The sequence below is a fragment of the Lacerta agilis genome, chromosome 2 (genome assembly GCF_009819535.1).
Source record: "Lacerta agilis isolate rLacAgi1 chromosome 2, rLacAgi1.pri, whole genome shotgun sequence".
Taxonomy (NCBI): Eukaryota; Metazoa; Chordata; class Lepidosauria; order Squamata; family Lacertidae; genus Lacerta; species Lacerta agilis.
Window position 1 is genome coordinate 56,466,801 of NC_046313.1, and position 27,837 is coordinate 56,494,637.

A 27,837-nucleotide genomic window follows, 5' to 3' on the forward strand; every position below is an offset into this window, starting at 1 on the left:
AAAGAAAATTGGTTGGGCTAGATGAGCCCAATTCCAAATGAATCCGAGAGGAGTTTTCCCTTCACTGGTTAGACTTCTTTGAAATTGCCTGGATATATACACAACCCTGGAGCCACTAAGATAGCATAGTATTTTGAGTTGTGAAACATATCTTCATTTTCTGTGTTATATTTAGTGTGTATATGTTTGAAAGCAACATTCTAAATTTTAAAACTTTGTTTTATCTTGAGGCCAAACAGTAAATGGATTACAGAAAAAGAGCTTTTCATATTTGTTTAACAAAGAAATAAATAAAAGACTTGCCCAAAAGAATACCTACATTTCATTTTAACAGTTTAACTGTTTTCACTCCTATTTTCTTCCCTTTAGGATGATTATTTCAGAAACTGGAATCCAAACAAGCCTTTTGATCAAGGTAAAAGAAATATTATATTCACTCTATAAAATTGCTTTGTTTTATAAGTATCAGTATCCATATTGCTTCGTTTCCCAACAACATAGCTTCACCTGTTGGTTTAAAACAGCTACTGATAGGAGCAGCCAGCCTGGCTTACTTCATAGAAATTGCTTACGAGGGTACCTGCACATTTTGCTTCACAAATTCCTTTTCAAGGAGGGCTAGAAACACTAAAGAAAGCAAATAAATCTTAGCATCTAGATGCTCTGCCCAGGAGCACCAGTGAAGGCCTTCACAGTTATCGTGGTGTCTGTGGGCCCTAGGTTGGTGACCCCAGATTAAACAATAAAGTTCCATTCATTCAACTGTACTGTAGTCTCACTGAATTCATATTATTCAAAGGGTCAAAGTACTTGCAACATGGAATCAGGATCTTCTGTGATCCTTCTTTTACTCATTAGCAGGCCAGTGGGAATGCTTTGAAAACTGGGGAAGGGGTGCTTTGGAAGAGAGTGTCTAATTTACTGTTGTGCCTTTCCCCAATATAAATTACTTTCTCATGAAGACTGGTGCTTTACATGTTCTGTAAAGATCTCATTTTCCCCAGTAACCTTTCTATGATCTCTCATCTGCTTTGGAATAGTGTTGTGAAAGTTTTTAAAAAATTGCACTGCAAAAAACCATGCATATTTGTTATATTTTGTGATTCTTTCACTTGTAATATCTTTAAATACATTTTGTCAAAGTTGCCAGTTTATGATGAAACAATTGTGCCAAGCTTATGGCTTTAGAATTTCAGCATCATCGCCTGCTGTATTTTCATTTTTCTTGCTACACTTCTGTTCTTTCCCCTTTTCCCTTCTTCGTGTGCTTGTGTGCAAGCGATATTTTAGCTTGCTTCCTCATCTGGAAATAAAAGGTCACCGTAAACAATAGTGTAATGCTACCCCTGGAAAGACTGCTGTTAAATGCAATTTTTGTTTCATTGTGAGTGCAAAAAAATCTCCCACAGCAAAGAGTACACCCATCAAATGTGCTAAAGGAAAAGGTGTCAGAGCTGTCTTGCTGTCATGTGCAGTAAACAGAAATAAAAGAGTCAGTGCTGTGATGCAGTGCCATATGTTGGCAAGGAAATACTGGTAAAGCGTTGATGAAATCTATCACTCAAGAAAACAATGTTACCAAATGATGGAATCATTAACCTAGCAGACCAAAACTCCCCTGCTTTGAGGAAAGTAAAATGGTAAAGGAATATCTGGCCTGTCATTACTCTATAAATTCATATAGCCCAATAATAACCTGTCTATAACGGTAACATATGCCTGGATTCTTAAAGAATATAGAGCAGCACAGTATATTCATGATCCATTTCTAGTCAGATCAATTTTGGTAAATCACAGATTCATGGAAGCCACAAATACTTTAGGAAATGTATTTAATAAATTCTGATTGGTTGGAGCACATAGAGATTCTACATGTGGGTAGTTTAGAAGTTTATCATAGCATCTAGTCAGAGACTCTACAGCAGTTTCTCAAACTTTTAGATCACCCTCCATCCTTAATGCCTGACTCTAGCTTCCGACCCTTTTATCTTTGTGCTGTCATCTGTTGTACAGATGAACATGCCAAGATCCTTAGTTATAACCTCATTTTTACAGCCTGTTGCTGCTGCTTGTGTTGATCTGTGGGATACTAATCTGAACACTGGCACAATAAGAGGAATAGAACATATCTCTAATCCTATCCATAAACTATAGTCAGGAAAATACCATTAACCACAAAATGACTACTCTCTCTAGCTCCCTTCTTTTCAAATCATATTAGGACGTTAGGAAAGTGGAGGTGCTGTCACAGCCCTTGCATTCAGTCCTCTGTCAGGGATATATACTGTCTTGGCTGGAGGTAAGGAAGACATTGCTTGCTTAATGAACATACATATCCATAGTTCCAGTTACAGGTAGGTAGCCGTGTTGGTCTGCCATAGTCAAAACAAAATAAAATAAAAAATTCATTCCAGTAGCACCTTAGAGACCAACTAAGTTTGTTCTTGGTATGAGCTTTCGTGTGCATGCACACGAAAGCTCATACCAAGAACAAACTTAGTTGGTCTCTAAGGTGTTACTGGAAGGAATTTTTTATTTTATTTTGTTTTATACATATCCATGTTCCCTTCAAGGGGGAAACCACCATATTGAGAACCCCTTCTATACAGGGTTGTGCAGCAGATTCTTTCCAGATCTCGTACTGAGAAGATAATAAGGCACATTAGCAGTCCTGCTGGGGTTGTACATATCAGTTTCTGCCAGTTGAGTAAAAAGCAAAGAATCTGCAACCATTCAACCGGAAAGTAGTTTTAAGTGCATATTATAAACTGATGGGTACCACACTAGATTAATAACAATGTAACAGCCACATTTCTCCCCTAGAATTTACATTTCTGCTGCACCCAACAGCACGGCAGAATAATACCATTCTGCACTGGTGTCTGGAAAACCCTTAAATAAGAAGAAAAAAAAATAAGCTACTTGAAATGGTTTTTCATTAAGACTCTGTTACTAGCAAGAAGAACATGTGGGACAATTAACCTTCCCTGGGTCTTGCCTCATTAAAATTTTAGCAGATGCTATTGATCATCTTTACACTGCATGGTGTCTACTGCAAACAAGCACTGCTGGCATTCTGGCATATATAAGAGGACAGCTTCCCAGGCTGGTGACCAGCATTATAAGGCATGCAGTTTTGTACATTACTATGCAGTAACCAACCAGTTCTATTACAAATTTTAAAAATCCCTGACATTTCACTGGCACATTACAGACAAATAGTATTCTCTTCCATATTTATTGTTGTATTATGTGATGTACATCACAGTAGTTACTGACCAGTATGTGTCCGATGAAGTGCTAAAAGTATCCTTGAGATCCAATCATTTCTACAAAAACAGCTGGATTGTGCTGTTGTTCTGCCCTGGAATTTATCTCTTGTGTGTTTCTGGATGCAACTTAAGGACAATCCACTCATGCAAGTTTCAGGTTTGCCACTACTGGAATACCAATGAAATACATCTCTGTTTGGATTAGATGTTCAACAGAATGTCTGCAGGCTACCTAAATCCCTCCTTAAGCCTTGTGTTTCCAGGGTTTAAATTTGGTTGGTTTTTTTTTTTGTTTTTCACTGTTGATTGGCACAGGAATTGCTTTCCTCTGTGGACATACAATGATTCGAATGTGCAATTCTTAATGCATAATTATCTCGTTCATGCAAAGAAGGTATTTGTGAAAGGACTCACCCATTTTCTAACTGGTACATAATCTCAAGCTTCCCGGCTGTATTATGTGGTGACTGAATGTGCATGTGTAATGGTGGGGGGTGAGTTCAGGAGGGCTCGGTTTCATTCTTTACTGAAATGTGACCATTTTATATAAGTAAGCCTTATGCTCCTGCATTGCATTGCTGGTTTTTATTGTCTTGTATTTCCTGGGATGCTAATGTATTTGTGCTCTTGGAATTCTAATGATGTCAAGTTCTCTCTCATATTCGTAATTGCCTTACTTTCAAGCTGCTAATCAGTTTACTGTTATTGTGAATGCCACGTCTCCTCTCCAGGGCTTCTGAAGCTAGTCTGCACATTTTCTCCCCCTCTCCCTAAAAATCCAAAGCACAGCTATTGCACTCTGACATATAATCAGTGACCTGTTTAAAATTATTGATTTAAGCTGTTCAGAAAGCAGGCTTCATAAACTGGGCAGTTTTTATACAGATAATTGACTCTTGGCAGTTAGGTCCTATTACCTTAGGCCAAAATAAAGCAGGGCAGGGAATGATAGTGTTGTTGATACAATGCTACACATCATACATCTCTGTACTGTATGTCCTAATTGTTAAGAGTTTCATTTTAAAGCCTCCATTGTTAGATGGGCCAAGTAATCCTTCTTCCATAGTTTCCCATCATCAGAATACCACTCTGTGAGCTCCAAGTACATGTGAAATGAAGTCAGAGAAAAGGGCCCCATGTCATGTGTCTTATAGTCTCCCTATATGGGATTTTATATTGGTGGTTTGTGTGGTGTGAATGGGAGTTGTTATGCCATATCCTATGCTCTGCCACGGCAATATTAGCAGGATGGAAGGTGACTGGAGGTGGCTACCTTGTTTTGGTAGGTAAATTCCTTACACCAGGTTGGCAGCTTGTCTAAAGCTTTGCAGTGGTGTGCCCATGTTCTGGGTGTGTAGAAGATTTTGCATAAGTGTGCTCTTACGCTGTCCCATCCACAGCTCACCCCAATTTCATCAACATACTTTCACTGGTGAAATAACTCTGCAAGCAGAGTATTCTACAGGTATGTCAGAGGAGTTCTACTAGCAGATCTGTCAGACTAGTAGCATATTTCGAGTTCCACCTACATAATTAGGCTTCTGCCATTTCCCAATGCACCTCTGCTGGTGGATCGGACTGCACCCTGAAAGTCTCACATAATTGATCAGTAATCAGCAGAAGTACGTAGTTCTAATTTCAAAGTTTGGGTTCATTTTAATGCTGGGAATGTGTATTCTTGACTGCTCGCTGTGACTAGGAAGTAGGATTGGGGGATAGGAATTGCACAGGTCGCAGGTTTGCCAACTGGAGGTCTTATTCCTGAATTTAAAGTGGAGGGGGGAAAGATATTGGCAGAACATGATTATAGTCATAAAATGGAAGGAATTTATAGCCAACAATTAAACTATTAAAATAACCATTAGGATTCTATTCTCCTCAGAGATTACAATATTGACTCACTTTTCTCCCCTTAGAAACCTATGCAGGAATTCTTTCACTTCATATGTGAGGACTTGACAGAGAATGAGAGAACAGGTACACAGGCAGGAGGATGAAAGGGAGATTTTTCTTCCACTCTTAGCCCCGTAGACTAACAATGGCACCCAGTAGAGAGAGAGAGAAAACTCAAGGATTGGAAGCTCAGAAGCTGCAACACTCTATGCTCTTTTACTCTTGGACGTAACACATTCAGAATTAAAGATAGCTCCAGGGACTGGAAAAGAAACCAACAATCTGTACTTTGTCCAAAGCAGTTGTGGATTTGAGCCAAAAGAGAAGCGCACAGTGGAGGTTTCTTCTGATATTATGGAACGTAGCAGTTACAAACAAATGCAAAAGGCCCACACTTTCTCCATGCTTCCAGATCTTTTCTCCTTCATTCAGGATGAAAGGTTCAGATTTATATTGTAAGCCACTCTGTGATCCTTGGATGAAGAGTGGTATAGAAATGAAATAAATAAATAACTTTTCAAAATGAGAATATGCCTGTACCTGCCCCTGAGAGTGGAGGGAAGATGCAGAAGTCTGGCTTTGCATGATAAAAGAGAAGTGCAGGGTATTTGAACTCCTCTCTGCCTGCCACCCAAGTCCCATGATGATGGAGGTTTATTGCCTGCTAAAATAAGGGAATATGTACATAGGCCACAAATGCACCCCTGATTGCCCATTTGCAGGAGGTGGGACTTCACTGTCTTATTTCTTGTTCCTAGAAGAGCAGCAAATACAGCTTAGTCGAAATACCACTGCTTGCCCTTCAGGTCATTCCAGAAGAACTTGGGTGTTGTGTAAATGTACCATATATCCCAGTTGTGCAGCCTGTGCGCCCCCCCCCCCCCCGCTTTTGTGAGTAGTGTCCTCCCTGTCATTTTTACTATAGCTGTTCTGCTACTGCTCATTGAACTACATTATAGGGCCGGCTCTCAAACATAAAGAAACCCATTAAACATGCTCTATGGTCTTGAACAGTTCACCTTGTTACATTTTAGTCCTGATCCCTGCAGTTATTTCCTTTTTTTATTAATAAGATGGTGTCAGATTTTAAAGGAAGAGCTGGAAAAGTGGTTGTATACATTTGCTACATACTTCATATGTACAAGAGAAAAAGTCAACAGTAGGTGTAGCATAACAGCATCATTTCAGTGTAATCACTATGAGCGACAACAATAATATATGTAGATTATAGAGTGTTTGGCTCTATAAATAATAATACAGGCCTTTTCCCTGTCCACAATTCTCAATGCAGTAGAGGCGATAAAGGAAGAGGAGTTGAAGGTGAAGTCGAAGGTAAACAAGGGAAGAATATGTTTTAGTTCAGTTATAGGTACTTCAGCTTCGCTTCACTAGATGATAAGAACTAAGAAGTTGTGCCAACAAGGTTGTTAAGAATAATATTTATACCCCCCCTTCCTCCTGAAGGAGCTCAATAAACACATCAGTGGTAGAACAATACAATAAAACAAACTGAAAACAATCCATGATTAAAAACAGTTAAATATATCTGTATAAAAATAATTACAATGCAGGTGCAAATCAGTATAAATATCTCCATTTAAAAGGCTAGTTGAAAGAAGGAGATTTTTTAATGAAGGATTTGAAGGAAGGAAGAGATGTGCCATCAGAAATGTGTTCATTCTTATCAATGGTTAACTGTTGAAATGTTAAGTTAAAAGAACATATATCCAGCACAAGACATCTTACATGCCACTGTAGCAGAGGTTCATTTAAATTCTTAACAGATTTGCAGAATCCTAGATATGCAAGCAGATGCTGTTAATTTTTCTGGTAATGTGCACCAATAAAGAATAAACATTGATAGCCTTAAAATCAGTGAACCAGTTTAGAATGGTTTATAATTTGTTTGCCATATGGCATTTTTAAAAAGCATCATTACCCAAAAGGCAGAAACACTGGAAGTAATGGGATGCTTTTTGTACTGCAGAAATATGCTTTGAATTAAAAAATACTGGCCTCACTGAATGACCATTATTATTTCTAATAAGCAAGCAGATGGATACACTGAAAGAAGAAAACCTGTCTCGTAAATGAGACTATATCCAATTTCTCCAGAATGTTGGGTGCAAGAGATTATAGAACTGCCAGATAAAATAGATGTAGGAGGTGCAAATGTCATTCACCTATTTGGCAGGACCTTTCGAACTACATTTCCCACATGCTCCACGGCAGTTTCTGAAATTGCTCTAGTGAGGGTATACAAACATTTGTAATTAACCCTGAATAAGCAACCCAACCTCTCAAAGTTCACAATTACATTAAAGCAAAATATCAACTTAAAAATGGCATGGTGCATGAATCTTCATTAATATCTTATTTCTATCTTAAATACCAAGGATAGCATAAATGAAAAAGCTTGATGTCACAATGGGTCTCAGTGGTTCAGCAGAATTGGCTGCTTTTATAAAGAGATCTCTGAGACCCAGGCTAGACATGATACTAATTCTGTGAGCGGTTTTGGGACTGAGGAAGGGGAAGTTTAAGTCTTTCCTTTCTTGCCATAGTCCTAACAGAAATCACTCAGTGACCCATTTTGCAAGTAATGCTAATGCTGAGCCAAACCCTGTCTCAGAGTGAATGAACAAATGAGAGGCTTACAGAGTGATATCACAGCTGCAGGACTCCTCCCCACAGTCTGACTGCTACCGGTACCACATTACCCAAGGCTAAACAAAGGGTTGGCTTAGTGTTACTGAACCAGGCGTCACCAATATTAATTGCAGGGCTCCATCCCTTAAAAACAACTTAGGGTCAAACTAGGCATGGCAGTGGCTCAGTTTACACGTAAAGCTAAGGCAGATCTTGTCTTAGTGCATGCAGGCTCCCAGAGAGGAGATTATGGCACCTTTGCTGCTCCTCTGGTCCTCCTGCTGCTGTAAGCTAAGTCATAGCCATTAATGTGTTGCTTGAACCCAGGTTTATGGTTTTGTCTTACACAGTCTTTGCTTGCCAGCTTTCTGTTTGATTGAATGTTGAACTCTAGAGCATGGATAGCCAATGTAGCACCCTCCAGATGCTGTTGGTCTACAACTCTCACCATCCCTGGCCATTGGTCATGCCGTCTGGGGCTGATGAGACTTATCGACTAACTACAGCATTTGAGCTCATCGTTTCTGCTAATCCTGCTCTAGAGCCTCTACCCTTAAGGAAGAACAACCAGTTCCCAATACCAAAATTCCAACTCATGAAAATCCTCATCCATATATTCCAATTGATGAAAATCCTCATCCATTGTGTTTATGGTATTCTGATTAGATCCACTAAGTTTGTTCTGGTATAAGCTTTCGTGTACACACACACTTCTTCAGATACCTTCAGATGCTACTGGACAATTTTTTATCCCCCCCCCCCCCCGCCGACTGCGTCAGACCTACCTGATTAGATCCGACATCTTTGTATCCTTTTCATGGTTCCACCTTTTGAACCTTTTCTCATCCCTAATCTTGAACAGCCACGCCTATTCTTTTTACCAGGCCAGCTCGTAGCTCGTTATTTCTTGCTATCTGGTTTTCCACGCCCTGTCATCAAAAATTATTCATTGCCTTTTAGCTCTGTGTTTTGTGCAGGAAACAAATTCCATCTATGCATTCAGGTCATTATGCCGCCTTGTTCTCTCGTGTGTGGAAGAGAAGAAATGGCTGGCAGACACTTTGTGCCCCGTTTGCAGCACCTAGAGCTTTAACCCTCTGTGCCTCTTGACACCCACAGTTGGTACTGCCTAAAAGGCCCAAGGATGCCAAAAGTGTTCAGATATTTAAAAGGCCAGTGAGCATGCAGTGTAGTAGATTATTCTCTCTTCCGGATATTGTCTTTTCCCCAAAGGGGGGGGGGGACTGTTCTCAGACACAGGTATGTAGGCATACACTATAGTAGCTCGTCTTTTCTATTTTCACCAGATTCTTTTTTCCAAGAAGGAAGTATAATCATCAGAGATATCCCAGCATCCTTCTGCACAGAAACTCCTCTATGCTTCAGCTGGAAAATATGATAAATTCCTCTACTCCCTTGTTCCATTGGTATGATAGCTGGTTTCTGGGCAGCCTTATATAAACTGGTGCATGTGAGACAGCAATATGCCCACTAGTCCAAGGGAGAAATGTTTCCAAGATGCACAGTTAGGTATTTAGCATTGTATAAGCTGGGAGCCCCTGGAATCCGTGTACAATCATTAAAGCTTTTATCTACAAACACCTGAATGTATATCAGTCCTTCCACTTTGCCATATGAAGTAAGAATAGGACCTACATTTTCCTAGTGTCTGACAGCTGAATTATGGCCCACAAAATGGTTTCTCTCAGTACTGCTGGGGGGTGGGGGAGGGAGAGAAAGAGAAAGATGATGACTGGAGTTAATGAATATCCTTCCAGAAGGAGATAATGAGAGAATTGTGATGCAGGGCAAAATCATGGAACCTGCAATTATTTTTGAAGGCTTCAATTTTCGTTTAGCCCTAGCCAAGATGTGCTTTTTGAGAAGCCACTCATAAATCCATTTTCTGGAATTGTTTGTTTCTGTATGTATTTTGCTCCCCATAAATGTGCAGTTTCCTAAAATCTTTCTGTTATTTCTGTTTCACTTGGCAGATTTTCTGTTTGGCCATTTATAACCCCCCCCCCAAAAAAAATACTCTGGGTTTTCACGTTTATTAATAAGAGTGATTGCCCAGTCAATCAGCTTTATTTTAATAGTGCTTAAATGTGCAGAGAACAATAACTGAAACACTGTGAATGAAACGAAGTACTTAGCGTTAAAAATATAGTTGGAATAGCTGTAGGCTCTGACAAACCACATATGAGCAAAATCTATAAGGATGTCTTCCTGTATTATTTAATTCTTCAGTACACTATATTAGAATGTCTCTGTGTTTGACTCGCCATCAGATTTGTAATTCAGTTTGACATTAACAGAGCAATCCTAACCCCAGCCAGGCAGCAGCAGGGTGCGACCGAGCAGCACAGCCTCTGCTGCATCCACCACTCTGCTGTTTACACTGGGGCTGGGGTAGAAGACAAGGCTGGTAAACCAGGAGCGGGCACAGCAGCTGAGCCCAATGATGGCATGGGATGGCAGAGGATCCAGCTCTGGAGCCAGGGGGTCCCATGTTGCCTTCCAACATTCTCTGTTTGGAGGAATTTCTACAGGTTGCACACTGGGGAACAGAAGACAGCAGAGCTGTTTGGGGCTGGGTAGAGCAGGGGTCAGCAAATATTTTTAGCCACGGGCTGGTCCACTGTCCCTCAGACCTTGTGGCAGGCCAGAGAAGCAGCACCGGGGGGGGGAGAGCTGGAAGAAGAGGCGAGGGGGGCAAGTAGTCCTCTCCACACCCCCTAGCCCCCAGCCCCAGCCGCTGCCACTGCCGCTGTGCTTATTTCCCTGGGGCTTGCACCACCACCACTGCTGCTGCTGCTTCTCATGGGTAGGCAGAGCAAGCTTGTCTGCTCCACTCTCTGGCCCACAGGAGCACCAGGGCGGCAACGGCAGTGGGAAGATGAGCAGCGCAAAAGGGCTGGCTCTGGAGAGGGGCTGCTTAAAATGGCGCTCAGCCAGCTTAGCCCATCCCCCTTCCTCCTTTAGGCAGGGTGGGAAGAAGCCAGGAGGGGGGAGGGAGGAGGTGTGGTGGTGGTGTGTGTGAGGGAGAGGGGAAATGGAATGACGCATGGGGGGGGGGAATGGCACAGACCGAATGAACAGAATCCTCATGCTGATCCATGGACAATCCGCGGGCCGGATCCTGATCTGGCCCAAGGGCCTTAGTTTGCCAACCCCTGGGGTAAAGGGAGATTTCCACCCCATCAAATCCTGTGATAGCAGAAAGGCTTTGAAAGGCGATTGGACTGTAGTCTTTATAACAAAGGCATACCTTTAATTTGTTTTTAAAATGGGTTCAATGCATTGGTCTGTGACCAGATAAATGTGAACTGAACTATTCGTGTAAAGCTTGTCTGAGTGTTGATCCTCAAGGTTTGATGGTCCATCTTGAACCATGTGGGATAGCTCCCGCAGTTCTTCAGTGGACTTTTAGCCTCTTCTTAATTCTAAAAAAAAAACCCACCAGATTGGGGTACAGCAAAATAAATATCCTATAAAAATGGAGTAGGGGACTTCATTGCTCTGCCATGTTTTGTCTCTGGCCCAGTGGTCACCACTGGCATGTTGCCCTCAGGCTGGAAAGGGTTCCTCTTCCCTGGTATGAAACAATCTAAAACCAGCAACAGCAGTAAAACATAAAAATTATATACAGTCCAGCAAGCGAGATCAGTACTTCCCAAATGCCTGCATGAATAAATAAATAAATATTCAAAAGGCATCTAAAGCCCAAAAGGGTTGGTCCCAACCAAATTTATGGTTAAATGGGATGCCAAGATTGAGAATAGCCTCTCGCACATCACCACATATTGCACCCTTGGTTGATGTGTTCCTGTTAGGAGGCCTTCTTTAACAGACCTCAAAAACCGTGGTGCTGTATAAAGAGCAGGATCTTGGCGATCCAGTGGGCATCTAGGTACTAATTTGTGTTCTGCCTTATATGTTGATACAAGCACCTTGAACTTGGTTTTGTAGCTAACTGGCAGCAAATGCAGGTGTAGCATTAGCAAATGCAGGTGTAGCATTAGCATATGTGCACGGGCAACTACCCACTCACTAACTTGGCTGCTACATTCTGCACCAGCAGCATCTTCCAAACTCAAGAGCAGCCCCATGTATAGCACATTGCAAGAATCCAAGCACTGTTCAACAGCCACTGTGACTAGGCAGGCACATCCTGGTAAACCAGTTTCGAAGAATATGCAGCCGTGAGTTTAATTTCATATGGTGGTGGGATAAAATGTTGGGGGGAAATCAGGATATATAGGGTCAGGTTCAAATGATGAATTTCACCAGCAGAAGTCCACACAATGACTGCTGCTTGTGCAGTGGGGCTCCCCACCCCAGGGGTATAGGATTGCAATGTAAATATGTATTGTAGACTAGTGAAAATTGAATTAAAGTTGCAATTAGGAAACATTAAGCACCAGTATTGAAACAGTCAGGCTCCAGTATTTTGAGGAGTGTAATAATATTGCAAAGTATTATTGGCATCATCCAACCAAAGTTTATAAACAGCTTATGCTTAACCCTGTCATTGAAATTAATTGAAATTAAAAATGCTTAGGCTGTCTCAAGATTTATATATTCAGATGAGATGCAAGATGTGTATAATTTGTGTTAACTTTCTGCTTTGATTTTTACATTCAATTTTCTGTGTGTGACCTTACTTAACCCAGAGTGTCTGTGTCTCAATTTGCTCATAATTAAAATAGAGGGTAATACTTAGGCTTGCACTAAGAAATAAAACACTCTGAAGTAAAATACTCCTGTTAAGTGGAGGGACATTATTTTAATGCTGTGCATATTTTTAGATTATAGATTCTGAAAACAGATGAAAAGCCTGATTAGAAACACAATGGTAATTCTAAATACCTAAATTGCCTTTGTGTCACGCAGTATGATGTCCTATAAAGATTTATTTAGATTTTTCATTTATTTAGTGCCTACAATTTCAATTAGAACAATTAATGAAGAGGTGAAATGATTTGGGTGGTGAGGGAGCCAACATTTCATTTAATGTCATAACCTGGCAAAAATCCAATCTGATCTTGATGGATTACCTTAGTCATTTAGTATGCCTTTCATTGCAAAATACACCATTACCACTTAAATAAATTTGCATTTTTCCCCCTTGAACTAACAATGAGAAAATAGCATTTTTCAAGTGCTTTAAAGTATTTTTGGTGACAACTTCTACAACTTTCATGTTGCAATAATTTGAAGTGTCCAAGGAAAAGAAAGGCAAACCAAGATTACAATAAAAAGCTCGGATAACCCTTTCAACTATTAGACGTCCAGGTGCTATTTTAACACAGTGCAATTTGTTTTAATGCAAGCAGTAATGACGATAACTGCAAATCACTGCATCAAGAAGCTTTTAGAGACTGAGCGCATGAAACAGAGGTCAAATGTTCTATTTCCTGTTGTGAATTTTACATGAGTTTAATACATTGGCATTTTCAGTACTGAAACCTGTGAAATACTGGCCAATACTTCAAAGGCACAATCTAATAGAGGCTCATAAAAATTGGACTTTAAATGTGCAGATAATTTTCCTCTTATATTTTTATTTGCATGAGCCACATTGCATGTGCAAATAAAGCATTTCCCTGCTTTCACATTCATATAGATGTATCCATTGAAGTTTTTTCCTCTAATGTGATCAGTGCAGTTATTGTGTGGAACACAGAGGAGGAAAAGAATTGGAAGCTCCAGCAGCATTAATGGTGACATCCGTCTTGCCCACAAAACAATGGAGACTGCCCGTCCAAACTGGGTGCCTGTTTCATAGGTGCGCACCTGCCCATTTCCCTATTCTCCTCTCATACAGAAGTTGAGTTTGATGCCAGCAAGTAACACTGTGGGTTCCCAGAAGAAGCAGAATCACTGTGTTGGATAGAGGTACCTGGACTGGGAAACCACCGCTCCCACCCACCATAACTGGACAAAATATAAACATGATACATCTACTGTCGCTTAGCTTCTTAAAGCTCCAGACAATACACTTTCTTTTTCTTTTTTTTTGGTAGAACATGCTTGATAAATTAAGAGTGTTGCCACAAATGTGTAGCATGGATAGATTGTGTAGTTCAACATTGCATTATAAATGAACTTTTGATAGAGGCAACTCTTTTATATCATATTATTACTTAAGAAAATGCAGTAAGGCACATTAAGTAATGTGCACAGTGGGGTATAGCGGGTTCTCCACTTAGCAAGAGCACGGGTTGCGGAAGGCTTAACAGGACAACTCCCTTGTTGCTGGGTGGGTTAGTTTGGATGGCCACAGTTGGGATTGGACTCATCAGGTTGCTGGGGAGATGAGCATGTTGCAAGTTAATGATTGACAGGCATAGTTGTTTAAATTCTTGCACGCAACTTTTAGGTTTCACTTTTGCTGCGTGCAACGGATCTCCTGCCCGCCCTCCATGTTTTCAGGGCCTTTTCTCTTTGACCTTGCTATGCCTGTCATGGGGTCGTCCACTTTGGAGTGGGTGCCTGGTAGGATTTTTTTTCATTTGGCTGATTGGCTGGTGCCATTTGGTTTTTTTGCCTACTGCATAGCAAATCGTCACAACTTGTAAGGTTGCGGTTAGGCATTGGTTAAAATTGGTTGGTGTAGGGGTAAAGAATTGGCTGGGCCTGCCCCTGCAAAATGCTGCTGCAAGGGTATTCCATTAAAGGAATCCAGGGCTCATCTTGCTTTTGTCCGTAGCCCCCGAGAAGGGGTGAGGGCCGTGCAAGAGCCCCTGGGAGCATTTGGGGGAGAGCTGAGGGCCTGGCATCCAGCTCCTGATCTCACCCCTATAGGGTGACTTCGCTGGCTAGCGGCTGTCAATTCTGTCCCAGGGCGGGGGACAGATAGTCAGAACCAATGCCTAAGCAACCACTCACGTTGGTTGTATTTAAATAAAGTTGTGGCCAAAATTATACCAAAAACCTTAAAACTTAAATAACTGTGTGAAGTATGAATTATTGGGGGGGGGGGTGTCTTGGAACCTCGACATGCAAACAGTTAGCTCAAAGTGGAGATTCATGATGTGTTTATCTTGCCATAGTTTTTTTTTTTTTCAAAATACACATACACATACACAATGGACTTCATCCTGTTCACAGGATGGATGGCCAGCAGAAGAATTTGTTGCATGGAACTGTCTTTTTCTCATGTAACCCTATCTTCAAGTTATAAAGTAATATGGCTGACAGTGAAATCTGTGTCATATTATGTATTTAAGCTGTATTTAGAGCTAAGGGAAAGTTGGCAGTTCTGAGTAGTATATGGATTTTATGTCTTATAATACTGTGGTTCAATACAACTTCAAAACAGGCACGACCTAAAATGTTTGTTTCAAAGCAGTGCATTTCCATTGTCTGGTCTAGTACATATCAGAAGCAATGCACAATCTCCTCAGCATCTGATATGCAATCGGTGAATCTTAGGAATGCTGGCCTGTGATGACAGTTGGAAGACCCTGGTGCATAATATAGAAGGGGCATTGCCCATAAGCTGTCCATCTTCTTTGATGATAGATAGCATCCTTTTAGATGCATTTTAATTCCATTTTCTCTGGTGGCTGGAGAATCTATTCCGAGATCAGCAAGCCCTGCCACAGTTTTTCCATCTGTGTATTTCATTGGAAAAACCATGAATGATGCCTTGCTTTCTTGTGCTCACTTCTGTGCTAAAATTGTAGGGGTAATTTCTCATCATAATTTTGAGTGCCAGCCCAGTGCCTGTAATGCCAGATGTTTCTGTTACTCGCCAGACTTTTCCACTCATTGGTGTCAAATTCTTTTAAGTCACTTTTACAAACATCCTTATATCAGTCAGAGTATTGAGGTCTGACTGGCTGGGCATATGGCAGGTGTATAATTGCTTCGGAACATGCACAAAGTAGAGAGTTTTGAAACATCCCAGAGAAATTTCACTAGAAGACCAGCTTGCATTCATCTCTAGAACTGGCATAGTGAGTAGTGTGTCAGATTACAAATCTTATATGGTTCCATTGACCTAAATTTACAGTACACAAATTGGGGCATGTGAATTGAGTTTAATAGTATGAGCTTTATCACTGAAAGGGCCAGCAAGACATATTATTTGAGAAGCTTTACCAGAAACAACATTGTTCTGTATTTTTAGACCTTAAAAAATGAAACTGTATCAACAGTTTGCTGCCAGCCTTAATGAATTCCGTCTTTCTATATTGTTCTGCAGGCAACCCAGCATCTGAACTGCCAGGACAAATGCTTGTGTTCTGGTCCGCCAGGTGTTCTAAAACCATTGTTTTTCTAGGCAGGCAAGGAAAAGCATACTGGTGAATTATGGCTAAAAACATAAGAAGAACCCTGTCAGATCAGACCAGTGGCCCATCTAGTCCAGCATCCTGTTCTCTCATATGCCAATAGGAAGCTTGGAAGCAGGAAATGAATGCAGTAATACTCTCCTCCACAACAGTGGAGCTTCAGGGTTTTTAGAATCTATCTGGTGTGGTGGTCTACAGTTGTGCAGGGTATTCTAAAAGCCCCAAAGTGTTCACCCATTCGTGTCCCATGTGTGTGCCCTGAAGTCTTGTGATATCTGAAGTTGCTTTAGATCAGAATTGTATGATATTTACTGAAGGTTATTTTCCTCCCTCACAACTCCTATACACCCTCAATCCCAAAAGAGATTCACATCTCTAAATAGGTTATGTAATTTTATGGTACAGCCCATTCCTGCTTCCTAAAAATGCCCACATTAAAATACTGTAGTGTGATTCAGGAAAGGAATGTGAGATTAATTTTGCAACATGCTCCTTTAGTGGACTTGCTATTATTTTTTATAGAAGTTTCAAATTCAGTATTAAAATATTCAGTCATTGTTTCATTGTAAGATACTGAATAGTCTAAAGGCATATTCTTTAACTTGCATAAAAAATATTAGTAATAAGCTTTACTCGACTTTAGGTTTGTTTTGTTTCATTTTCCAAAGCGAGGAAATTGTATGATGGCTTTGAATAGAGATGTCACAAGATTTCAGAGATGTGCTCTAATAGGCCATGCTTTTAATGTTCATAAGAAGATTGGGTCAAATGCAGCCTGATTCATGGTCTACTGCTAGCTGGGCTAAATTCACTCCCTAGTACTATGAATCACCACTGAGGACCCACTTGGTACCCACAGGGTTATAACATTCTGCTGTCATTTAGCTGTCAGGGATCCTGGGACAGAAAAGTTTCATACATGTTCAGTTGAGCATCTATAGTTTTGAACAGCCTGAAGTGCTCTGGGTGCCTATACAGTGAAGTGATTTCTTCAAAGCCTAATATAATTCTTTGGGCAGTTTATTTTTTGCATTAGTTCACAAATGGTTTGTTTTGTTTTTTGTTTTTATTATTTATTTTGATCTTGTATTTTTATGATGTGAACCACCTTGGCATCTATGGATGAAGTAATAATAATAATAATAATAATAATAATAATAATTCATGGATGGGGGATTCCTCATGGATCCAAACAGCCATCTGTACTCTCTGGGTCCAATACATTGTGACTGATGAATCTTTTTGAACCCAAAGGTCACATTCCCTCCTCAGCAATCTTCCAAGGTCATCTGCCTGTGGTGGGTGAGGGCCAAAGGCAAAAGTGGGCAGAGAAATTAATGTAGATTTTAGTTTTCTGCAGTAGGTTGGCTTCTACATACACACACCCCTTTGTCTTCCATCCAGAGAAGCAAGAGGCATTCTGAGAGTTCATTGATATATTCCATCCAGGCAAAAACAGTCTGTGTCTGTGTGGGGTATGGCCTGGAGGGAATTCTGAGGGCCAGAGCTGAAGGTCTGCATTTGGCCCCTGGCCGTGAGGTTTCCCACCATTGAAATATATGCTAAAGTACATGATACATCTGTATTAGTTAACCAATAATTAGGTCACATTCAGGCTTTCTCTTGTGTCAGCTTCTCAGATCAGATACACACAATCCCATTTTGTCAGTTCTCATTTGTTTGAATTACGAAACATCGAGTGATGTGCTTAAGAAAAATTGGTTAAACTTTAATTCACATTATTTTTCACATTATTTTTCTCTAGTTGCCCAATCTTATTGGCTGTTGTACTGGCAATGACTGCTTATGCTTGAGAGTCATGGGTCACCAACACAGTGGAATAGCTGGTGTCCTTAACAGTGATACTGTTTCCCATATAGCTCCCAGAGCACATATTGAGCAGGTTAACCTTACAAAAAAGGATGTGGGTTGAACAAAGAGGTCACTGGAGCACTAAATCTTCCTACCATAGTTTCCCAGTCTCCTTCTAGCTCAGCAAAGACAGTACACACACTCTGCCATTACTCAAAGGTTAACATTGTGCTGTATGTTCAAGATGTAAGACATGGCATTCAAAACAGTTTTGAGAGCCAAGGTTTGGGTCAGATAGCACACCAGCTTGCTATCTAGACATGGAGGTCATATGAAAGCTTAGTGGCAATGGTTATACCAGGTCATACGTTTTATCAACATATCAACATATGTTCATAGTTTTAGTTAAAGGACAGTCATTTGTGGTCATTACTAATGGTCTCAAAATAATAAGAAGTACAATTTAAGGATGCTCAGTGTAGATCATTATTGTCTATCCACATTCACTGCCATGTTTTAAAGGCAATATTCACTTCAAAAAAAATGCTATAATTTAATGCACTGATGGTGATGCTGATTCAATTTTCTGCTTGTATAGATATCTTCCAAATCCCTTATTATGAAAGAACATGGTTGGCCCTAGGTATAAGAATTCTTTTTCTAATCACGGAAGCAACCAGAACTAATGATTTGGTAATGACTCTGTCATTTGATAAACTGATCAATCTGACCTCATATACTGTACCGTGCCATTGTGTGTGCATCAATTAGTAAAAGGCATTAAATAAGACAAGATCTGTTAGTACTAAGCAGGATTAAAGGATTATTTAATGGGAGAGAAGCAATGAGGGTGAAATTATTTCAAACAATGAAGAAACCAGCTTGCTGAAAGCTAGAAATTGCAGCAAAACGTTGGTGAAGGCAATGACTTGCTTAGGTTTGAAGACAAACCTAGTTTTGATTCACTCATGTGCAATACCTTTTCTTGTAAGAAAAACAGAGCAAATTAATTTTCTTCATTAAAGTTGTAATGGAGAAAGTGTATGATCATCAGTGTGTAGCTGTCAGGGTGGCACGTTCCTCTCTTCACCGCAATCCCCACTTCCGAGCTGAGGTTTTATGGTCTTTGTTTACAAGTATTTACAAAAGTCATTACAAGCTCATCACCATCAGTCTGAGAACGAGAGATCAGATACCCCCAATGATGCGGGAACTTTATGACTCTTCTTTGACTCTGCCTCTTTTCCTCCCACCTGGCTTGAGCCCACGTAAAACTCCCTCCTCTCTCCGGACTCAGAGCTTAACCCTTGTGGTGCCTGCAAGACTGCTTGCTCATCTGCCACTTCTTCCTGCTTCTCTGCCTGCTCCAACTCCAACCCTTCTCTGCTGGGTCCTGCTTTCCCCCCACTGGCGGAGGAAGAGGGGTGCAGGGGAAGTACACCACCCCCAGCAATGCAATCCCGGCGGGGTGCCGTCGCAGCTGCCCCCCCTGCTGGGTGCCACCCCCTCACAGGCGGCATGCCACGCCCCCGCCTGCTCTCTACCACTGCTTCCCCTTCCTCTCTAGCCACACTTTCCTCTGCTTCTTCTTTCCAAATGCTCTCTTCCATGTCTGGGGGCTCTGGGCGCTCTGACTCAGCCCTGACAGTAGCAAATGAACATAATGTAGTGATATTTCTTAGCTGTGGTTACACACGTGTTTTTTCTTCCAACTCTGCCCCAGAGCAAATGATCCCCTGCCAAGTTAACCATCATGGGGCAATTGAAATTCAAATTGCCCCTGCTATGTGCCATGCCTGGCTGCTGGACCTCACTGTTGCCAGTACAACAAGGAGGTGCCAGCCTGGATTCTGTGCTTTATTCTGGCTGGAAAAGCAGTGGCAGCAATTGAAGTAGCATGGTGAAGCCATGCTGAGCCAGGCTGTCTGTCTTGAGCAGTCACACACCTTCAGCCACTGTCGGGACATCCCAAATAACTGCACTAGTAGTTGCCTTATATTGCTGACTGATGGGTTGCATCGGAAGGGACAGGTGGAGAAGTAATAACATGGCATCCCGTTTGAGCAAAGGACTCAATCAACACATCCTTGGCATGGAGAAAGAAGAGGTGCCGGTGTGCATCAGTGTGTTCTACAGCCAAGGACCTCAAACTCCCACAAGCGCTTCCTAAAGGACCCCTCTCATTGATCAGATACTTTAATTTCCTCTGGATTCATTACTTTAATGTGCAGCAAAGCTGGATCTTGTTTTGTATGGCTCATAGTTGCTGTGAGTAGCGGTTCAGGGGCAGATACTAATTCCTGAATCTCTGAGGAGATTAATGTTATAATATCCCATTGCTTAATCACAATGCATCTTACTGTGAACAGACATAATCCTGCCTATTTGGCAGGCTGGCTTCACATAACCATATTTATTTCATTTGTTTTTCAGCTAAAGGTAAAAACAACTTCTACCGTTATTTAGGAAACAGCTTAAGCATGTATTTCACTCAAGAGTAAGTAGCCTGACATAGGAAGGCCAACAAATAACTGCTTGAATTTTAGGAAGAAGTCTGGTTGCTGTAAAAAGAACTGGGAAGAGAGGATTGCCTTAAAACCCTAATAATAATAATAATAATAATAATAATAATAATAATAATAATAATAATAATAATATTTATTTATTTATTTATACATACATACATACATACATACATACATACCCCGCCCATCTGGCTGGGATTCCCCAGCCACTCTGGGTGGCTTCCAACAAAATATTAAAATACAATAATCCATCAAACATTAAAATCTTCCCTAAACAGGGTTGCCTTCAGATGTCTTCTAAAAGTCTGGTACAGTAGTTGTTCTCTTTGACATCTGGTGGGAGGGCATTCCACAGGGCGGGTTCCACTACTGAGAAGGCCCTCTGCCTGGTTCCCTGTAACTTGGCTTCTTGCAGTGAGGGAACCACCAGAAGGCCCTCAGTGCTGGACTTCAGTATCTGGATAGATCAATGGGGGTTGAGACGCTCCTTCAGATATACTGGACCAAGGCTGTTTAGGGCTTTAAAGGTCAGCACCAACACTTTGAATTGTGCTCGGAAACGTACTGGGAGCCAATGTAGGTCTTGCAATACTGGTGTTATGTGGTTTTGGTGGCTGCTCCCAGTTACCAGTCTAGCTGCCGCATTCTGGATTAGTTGTAGTTTCTGGGTCACCTTCAAAGGTAGCCCCACATAGAATGCATTGCAGTAATCCAAACGAGAGATAACCAGAGCATGCACCACTCTGGTGAGACAGTCTGTGGGCAGGTAGGGCCTCAGCCTGCATACCAGATGGAGCTGATAAACAGCTGCCCTGGACACAGAATTAACCTGCGCCTCCATGGACAGCTGTGAGTCCAAAATGACTCCCAGGCTGTGTGCCTGGTCCTTCAGGGAACATTCAGGACCAGGGAGTCCTCCACACCTGCCCGCCTCCTGTCCCCCAAAAACAGTGCTTCTGTCTTGTCAGGATTCAACCTCAACCCCAATGCTAAAGACTTTAAAGGAGTGATTGTGTGTGTGTGTGTGTGTGTGTAATGCTTTAGTTCCAGGTGGCTAACTTGTGGTTCTCTGTATGTTGTTGGACTCTACAACTCTCATCGCCCCTGACCATTGGCCATGGGGTTGGAGTCCAATGACATCTGGAGGAACAGAAGTTTCCCACCTGCTTGACTGTTTACACCTCAAGCCTGAGATGAGAACCATGTGAATCATATTGTACCTGGCCATTGGGCTTCTGTATTGTCATAGCAATAGTAAGCAGGAGCCCCTGGTAGACTACTTCACTAGCAACAGCAAAGCATTACAGTATAGAGAAACAGAGCTGGGTGACTGGCAAGTCATATCTTTTAGAGCCACCTGCAACACGCCTTTTGACAGCTCCAGCCCAGTTAAGAAAACTAGCTGTGAACCAAGAAGCACTTTATTTAAATCTCATGTTCAGTCACAAGCAAGGGCACTGCCTTTGGAGAAGCAATGTTTCTCAGTTCCCTGTATGTAGTATGGAGACAGTAATAAAGTGGTACCTTGGGTTACATATGCTTCAGGTTACATACTCCACTAACCCAGAAATAACGCTTCAGGTTAAGGACTTTGCTTCAGGATAAGAACAGAAATTGTGCTCTGGTGGCGCAGTGGCAGCGGGAGGTCCCATTGGCTAAAGTGGTGCTTCAGGTTAAGAACATTTTCAGGTTAAGAACGGACCTCTGGAACGAATTAAGTACTTAACCAGAGGTACCACTGTATCGTACACATGTGACAACTTATAAGGTTGTTTATAAAAATGACTGGTGCAACGTATGTGGAATATGGAGGGTCTATACAGATTTAGCAACATTATAAATGGCTGAAAGTGAGGGATACTAAAAATCATGGAAGTTAGAAACACTTGACCTGCATCTGTTTTACAATGATATAAATTAAAGTTGCACAAAATGGTCTGTTTTGATTGTTTGACCCTATGAAGCTGGGGAGCAGTAATATCCCCCCCCAAAAAAACCCTTTTTAAATGTGTGAATGTTTACCCCTCCCCCCCAAGGTGTTTGCTGCCATTGTTTCTCTTATCTGATGTTCCTTTTTCTTGGTTAGCATTTATTTCTCCTTATCAGAGTGATCTTGAAAGTCCTGAGGTCATGGAGTAAATGTCCTGGCTTTCAAGAATGTTATTCAGCCAATGAGGTTTGGCTCTGGGCCAGCAACACAGAGGGCAAGTGAAGTTAGCTTAAAGAGAGGGCAAAACTGCCTGCACATGTATGAATCTAAGTAGCCAGGTTACTGACAAAAGAAAGAAAAAGAGAGAGAGAGAGAAAACAATGTTCTCTTAATAGTTTTCAGTACATTCCTCAACAATCCCTTCTAAAAAAAACGTTAAAAGGGAGGGCAGGTGTCTTTCAGTGCTGGCTAATTTTTCTTCTTTTTCTGAATGCTTCTCCTCCACTTCAGCTCAGCTGTGTATAGAGCAGCTTGGTCATATAAAGAAATCTGGTACTAAAGTACATTGGGACTTGTCATTTTGGAGTAACTAGTGATATAAACAAGCACCGGTTCTTCACATATTTAGAAGGCAATATACAGTATTTTCTAGGCCAACAGAGTATTAGCCTTTTGTTACTTGCAGTTGGATGTAACACAGTGCTTTGCCGGGGGGGGGGACCCAATCTCCCAATGGAACTAATAAAACAAAGTGAAATAGCTTGAATATTATCACGCAGTTATGCTCTACTAGATACCTAGAAAAGCAATTAAAGGGACGCCATCAATGAGAGGACCCATTGGAATGAAAATGAAACCGAATATTACCATTGTTTACCTTAAGCTTCTCTGAACTGAAATTACTTTTTGTTGCTTCTGTATTCAAACACAATGACAAGAGCAATTTAATCTAATTTATGCCTTTTCAGAGGTTCCCGAAGGGAATGTTCTTGTTCCCAATCAGCCTTTGATTTATTCATCCATAATAATGAATAGTACTGTGGTCAAAAATGCATCAATTTTAATACTGTCTTTCATTTCCAAAGCGTGCCACTTAGATTTTTTCCCCCTCCAAGGCTTTCCTCCCTCTTTCTCACCACCATTTATGGCTTTATTGAAAGTCTTCCTGTAGAACGCAATGTGTGTTTTTCATGAAACCGCCATTTAGTCCCAAAGTGAGTGATTTACATTCTATAAAAGGTTGCTGGTATAAATAGCAGGCTCAATGGAATTAGAGTTGCAACTGAATTTAGCCTAAATGAAATACAGAGTTCCGTCAAGACACAATTATTTCCCAAAATATGAAGTAACATGACCTATATCTGTAGTACTTCAGAGGATTCAAACTTGCTTCTTTTGCACCTTATAACTTGATGGGGTCATTGTAGTGATAGAAACAAGAGATCTGATACAGCCAACCCAATGAGGAAGAACATTCATGTGCTTTTTTTTTTTTTTACTTACTGGGTTTGCCAAAGACAAAGCACAGCAATTAAAGCTTTGGAAGAAGGCACTGACCCAAAGGAATTTTTCTGTATATTTTACATGACCATGTAGACTTCAGATAATACTGACATATATTCCCAAGCAAGGATTCCTAGTTGCACGGTGCTTGGAAGCAAAGGTAGCTTCAGTGCATTGTTTTCTGGGACTTGTTCCACTGTCACTTTAGCAAATGCAGAATTAGTTTATACATAGTGTAGACAACTGTGGAACTTTAAATACTGTAGATATAGAACATCCATTATGATTATGAATATCTAATATAATTTTATTAATTGGGTTAAACCACAGAGCCTAGGGCTTGCTGATCAGAAGGTTGGCAGTTTGAATCCCCGCGACGGGGTGAGCTCCTGTTGCTCGGTCCCTGCTCCTGCCAACCTAGCAGCTTGAAAGCACGTCAAAGTGCAAGTAGATTAAATAGGTACCGCTCCGGCAGGAAGGTAAACAGCATTTCCATGCACTGCTCTGGTTCGCCAGAAGCTGCTTAGTCATGCTGGCCACATGACCCGGAAGCTGTACGCTGGCTCCCTTGGCCACTAAAGCGAGATGAGCGCCGCAACCACAGAGTCGTCCGTGACTGGACCTAATCGTCGGGGTCCCTTTACCTTTTATACTGAAAATGTCTGGTGTATCTCTGAACGATTCATGAGTCTTGCCTTATCCAGTCATCATCTATTGGGACCTAGTATTTTTGCCACATCTCAACATCAGGATATTGCATATTCAACCCTATTACAGTGATGCAGCAGGGTTATCTGCCCTCACAGGATATATTTTGCATGCAAAGACTTTCCTTGTCCGCTTCTTTCAATTTGGAGGCATGGTCACAGCCACCCAGAGACAACTTCCTTTCTGTTTCCACTGCCCATGACGGAAATCTCAAAAGCTCTCTCTCTCTCTCTCTCTCTCTCTCTCTCTCTCTCTGCTTTCATGTGGGGTCTGGGTAGAAGTCAGATCCAGCAAGAATGAAAATGGATCATCTTGAATTTGTATGATTTCACACAGGGTCATCCTTTCCCCTGCCCCCCCCCCGAATCCACCATTAAATTAAAGTTTACGCTTGTAGATTGGGGGTGGGGCAGGGTTGTTGAATGGACTGTTTATTGACCCATTGCTAGTTCCTATTAATTTCCTCACTATTTCAGTTCCCACGTGGGAAGAGATTTAGTCTTCCCCCTCCACCTTCATTGGAAATAGTACCACTCCCCTAGAACAACTAAAAGATAAAACACTTTCAAAATCCTGAGTGCAGTTACATGCAACTTCTTTGAACATGTGATTTGGTCCTAAGGATGTGGACTACTGGACGTTTTGTATCTGTCTTCAGTGGAGAAGGCAATCTTGAATGTTACCGTATTTTTCGCTCCATAAGATGCACTTTTTTCGCCTAAAACGTAAGAGGAAATATCTGTGCGTCTTATGGAGCGAATGGTGGTCCCTGGAGCTGAATTGCCCAGGGGCCAAAACCAGATCATGCTTTTTATTTTACAAAGAGAAAAGGGGGTGTTGAAAGGACCCTGCTAAGCAGCTGATCAGCAAGAGATTGGGAGAGAGATAAGAGTCCCGGCTCCCTTTCGCTGTGCCCCCTTGCCCAGGCCTCCTTTGTTGAATGTGCTGTGGAGAGAGGTTGTTTGTTTCCACAGTGACATGTGACTGGCTGATTAGATTATCTCTCTGGGAACAGTAGAAACTGCTGCCTTTCCTTAAGATTTTTCAGAAATGTGAGTTGAACCCCATAAAAACAGGACTTTTCCTCTTTGCTTTTCCCCCTTTGCAAAAGGAGCTTTGCTTTTCCCCCTTTGCAAAAAAGCTGCAAAACTTTTAGCTGATCCTCAAAAAAACAGGGCTTTTCCCTTTGCAAAAAAAGCTTCAAAACCTTTAGCTGATCCTCAAAAAAACAGGGCTTTTCCCTTTGCAAAAAAAATCTGCAAAACTTTTAGCTGATCCTCAAAAAAAAACAGGGCTTTTAGAGGAGGAAAACCAGAAAAATATTTTTTTTTCTTGTTTCCTCCTCTAATACAAGGTGCGCCCTATGGTCCGGTGCCTCCTATGGAGCGAAAAATACGGTATATCTCAGACACTAGGAATCACAAGTGACTTGTGTAGTCTCTCTTTGCTCGTTTGTAGAATCACAAGCAGAACTTGTGCATCTTCCTCCCTCAGAGCACATTTTAATTCAGGTGATGAGCAGGAGCAGCAGCAAACATTCCTGCTTGCCCTGCAGGAGACAATGCCCAAAGCTTCTCTGAGAATGAATTCTCTTGCCTGGGTACTGAAATGGAAACTATATTTTATGAAGCAACTTTAAAAGAAATGAATGGTAGTGAAGGAATAATAATAACACTCCTCAGTTTGCCTGTTGGTAGCTCTGCTGTGAGGAAGAGCCATCGCCACGTGTGATAGATGTTTCCTTTTATTTGTTAATTCCTGTAGAGTACTAGTTTGGGAAAGGTTTCGCTCCACCCTTGAACATGAGTTAAGAATTTGAGGTATGTACCAAACAGTGTGTTGAAGTGGCATTGTTAGTGTCTGTAATATACCTCACAGATCTTTTGTGACGGTGAGCACCATCAAATTTTGTGCTATATCTATATATATTTAAAATCGCAAAAAGTGGGTGTTTGTGCTATACCACCTTTCTCCATAACCGCTTGACCAATTTACTTCAAAATTGGACACAATGTTCCATGGGCATATGGGAAGGATCTTACATAGTTCGAATGCAAAAATAATACACCTAACCCAGGTAAAAATTGGATTTTGTGCCAAAAAACAGCGCCCTCCAGTGGGTGGAACACACCATAACACACTAAAAAGTCTCAAACCCTTCCTCCTCCTGTTACTACGTCACTACCTCTAGCCAATAGAGGGGCACGCCGCTCACAAACGCTGCTGCTGTCTCCGGTGGCAGCTGTAGACCCATGCAATCAGGAACAACTGTTTGTGCGGTTGGTGGCCATGGCTCCATCGGGTGGGGAGGAAAAGCGAGATGAAACATCGCTTCCACCATCTGTGGTGTTACCTTGGCCACCTACAGAGCCAGGACAGGTGGAAACGGCGCTCTCAAACCTTTCAAGTTTCCGACGCCACCTCCACTTACTAAACAGCCAGGGCGGGTGGAAACGAAACTTACCATCATTTGTGGCGGCAGCAGTAGCGGCTGTAGAGCCAGCCGGATAAGAAGCAGTTTCCGACGATGCCTCCACTAACAAGACGGCCGTACCGCCTGCGGAGTCGCCCGCAAAAAAAAAAAAAAAAACGGTCATTTCTGGGACTTCCTTCTCCACTTAGAGGAGAGTCTGGATGCCTGGAAACGAAATGACCGCCATTTATGGCTGTGCCAAAAGCATCTGCAGAGCCAGTAAGGAAACCACGCATCCTCAACTTCAACAAGAAAAAGTGTTGGTAAGCATACACTTCCACTTTTGCACTGAACCTCCCTTTCCCATTTCAAAAAATCTGCCACAGCAACGTGTGGCCGGGCCAGCTAGTAAATAATAAAACAGTGGCAGTACAGAAGGGAGGCCACTCTTTGAAATGCTCTTATAGTCTGGTATGCAGTCAAGTGTTGACTTGATCATCCTGAATTATTTACAGCCTGAAAGCCCGAAAACTAGAATCCAAAATCATACATAATGAAATTTAGCACAGAACTTGTTGATATAGATACATAGAGATTTTTCTTTCAACCTTTGTTTTCTTTCAATATGTTTTGCATTTTGTCAACTGCAGCCTCCCTTAATAAAACAGGGTTGTGTGGAATTTCTCACCTGAGCACGTGGTTCAATATTTATTATTGGTATGCATTTTGTAATCAGACCTGGCAAATAAGTATGGACACCCATGGAGTATGTGTTTAGTCCTAAAGGCAGTGCACTCGCGCTCTCTCTCTCTCGCTCTCTCTCTGTGTG

The 27,837-nt window shown here is 41.5% G+C and overlaps 1 protein-coding gene across 4 annotated transcripts in view; it reads left to right on the top strand.

The window, feature by feature from the left end:
- The window catches only part of SPOCK1 (SPARC (osteonectin), cwcv and kazal like domains proteoglycan 1), a 384,074-nt gene that overhangs the window by 109,072 nt on the left and 247,165 nt on the right, over positions 1-27,837 (top strand). For all 4 annotated transcript variants that reach the window (XM_033140153.1, XM_033140155.1, XM_033140152.1 and 1 more), the window contains one exon: positions 370-415. In XM_033140153.1, the coding sequence (XP_032996044.1) occupies positions 370-415 (46 nt within the window). The remainder of the gene's footprint in view (positions 1-369; positions 416-27,837) is intronic.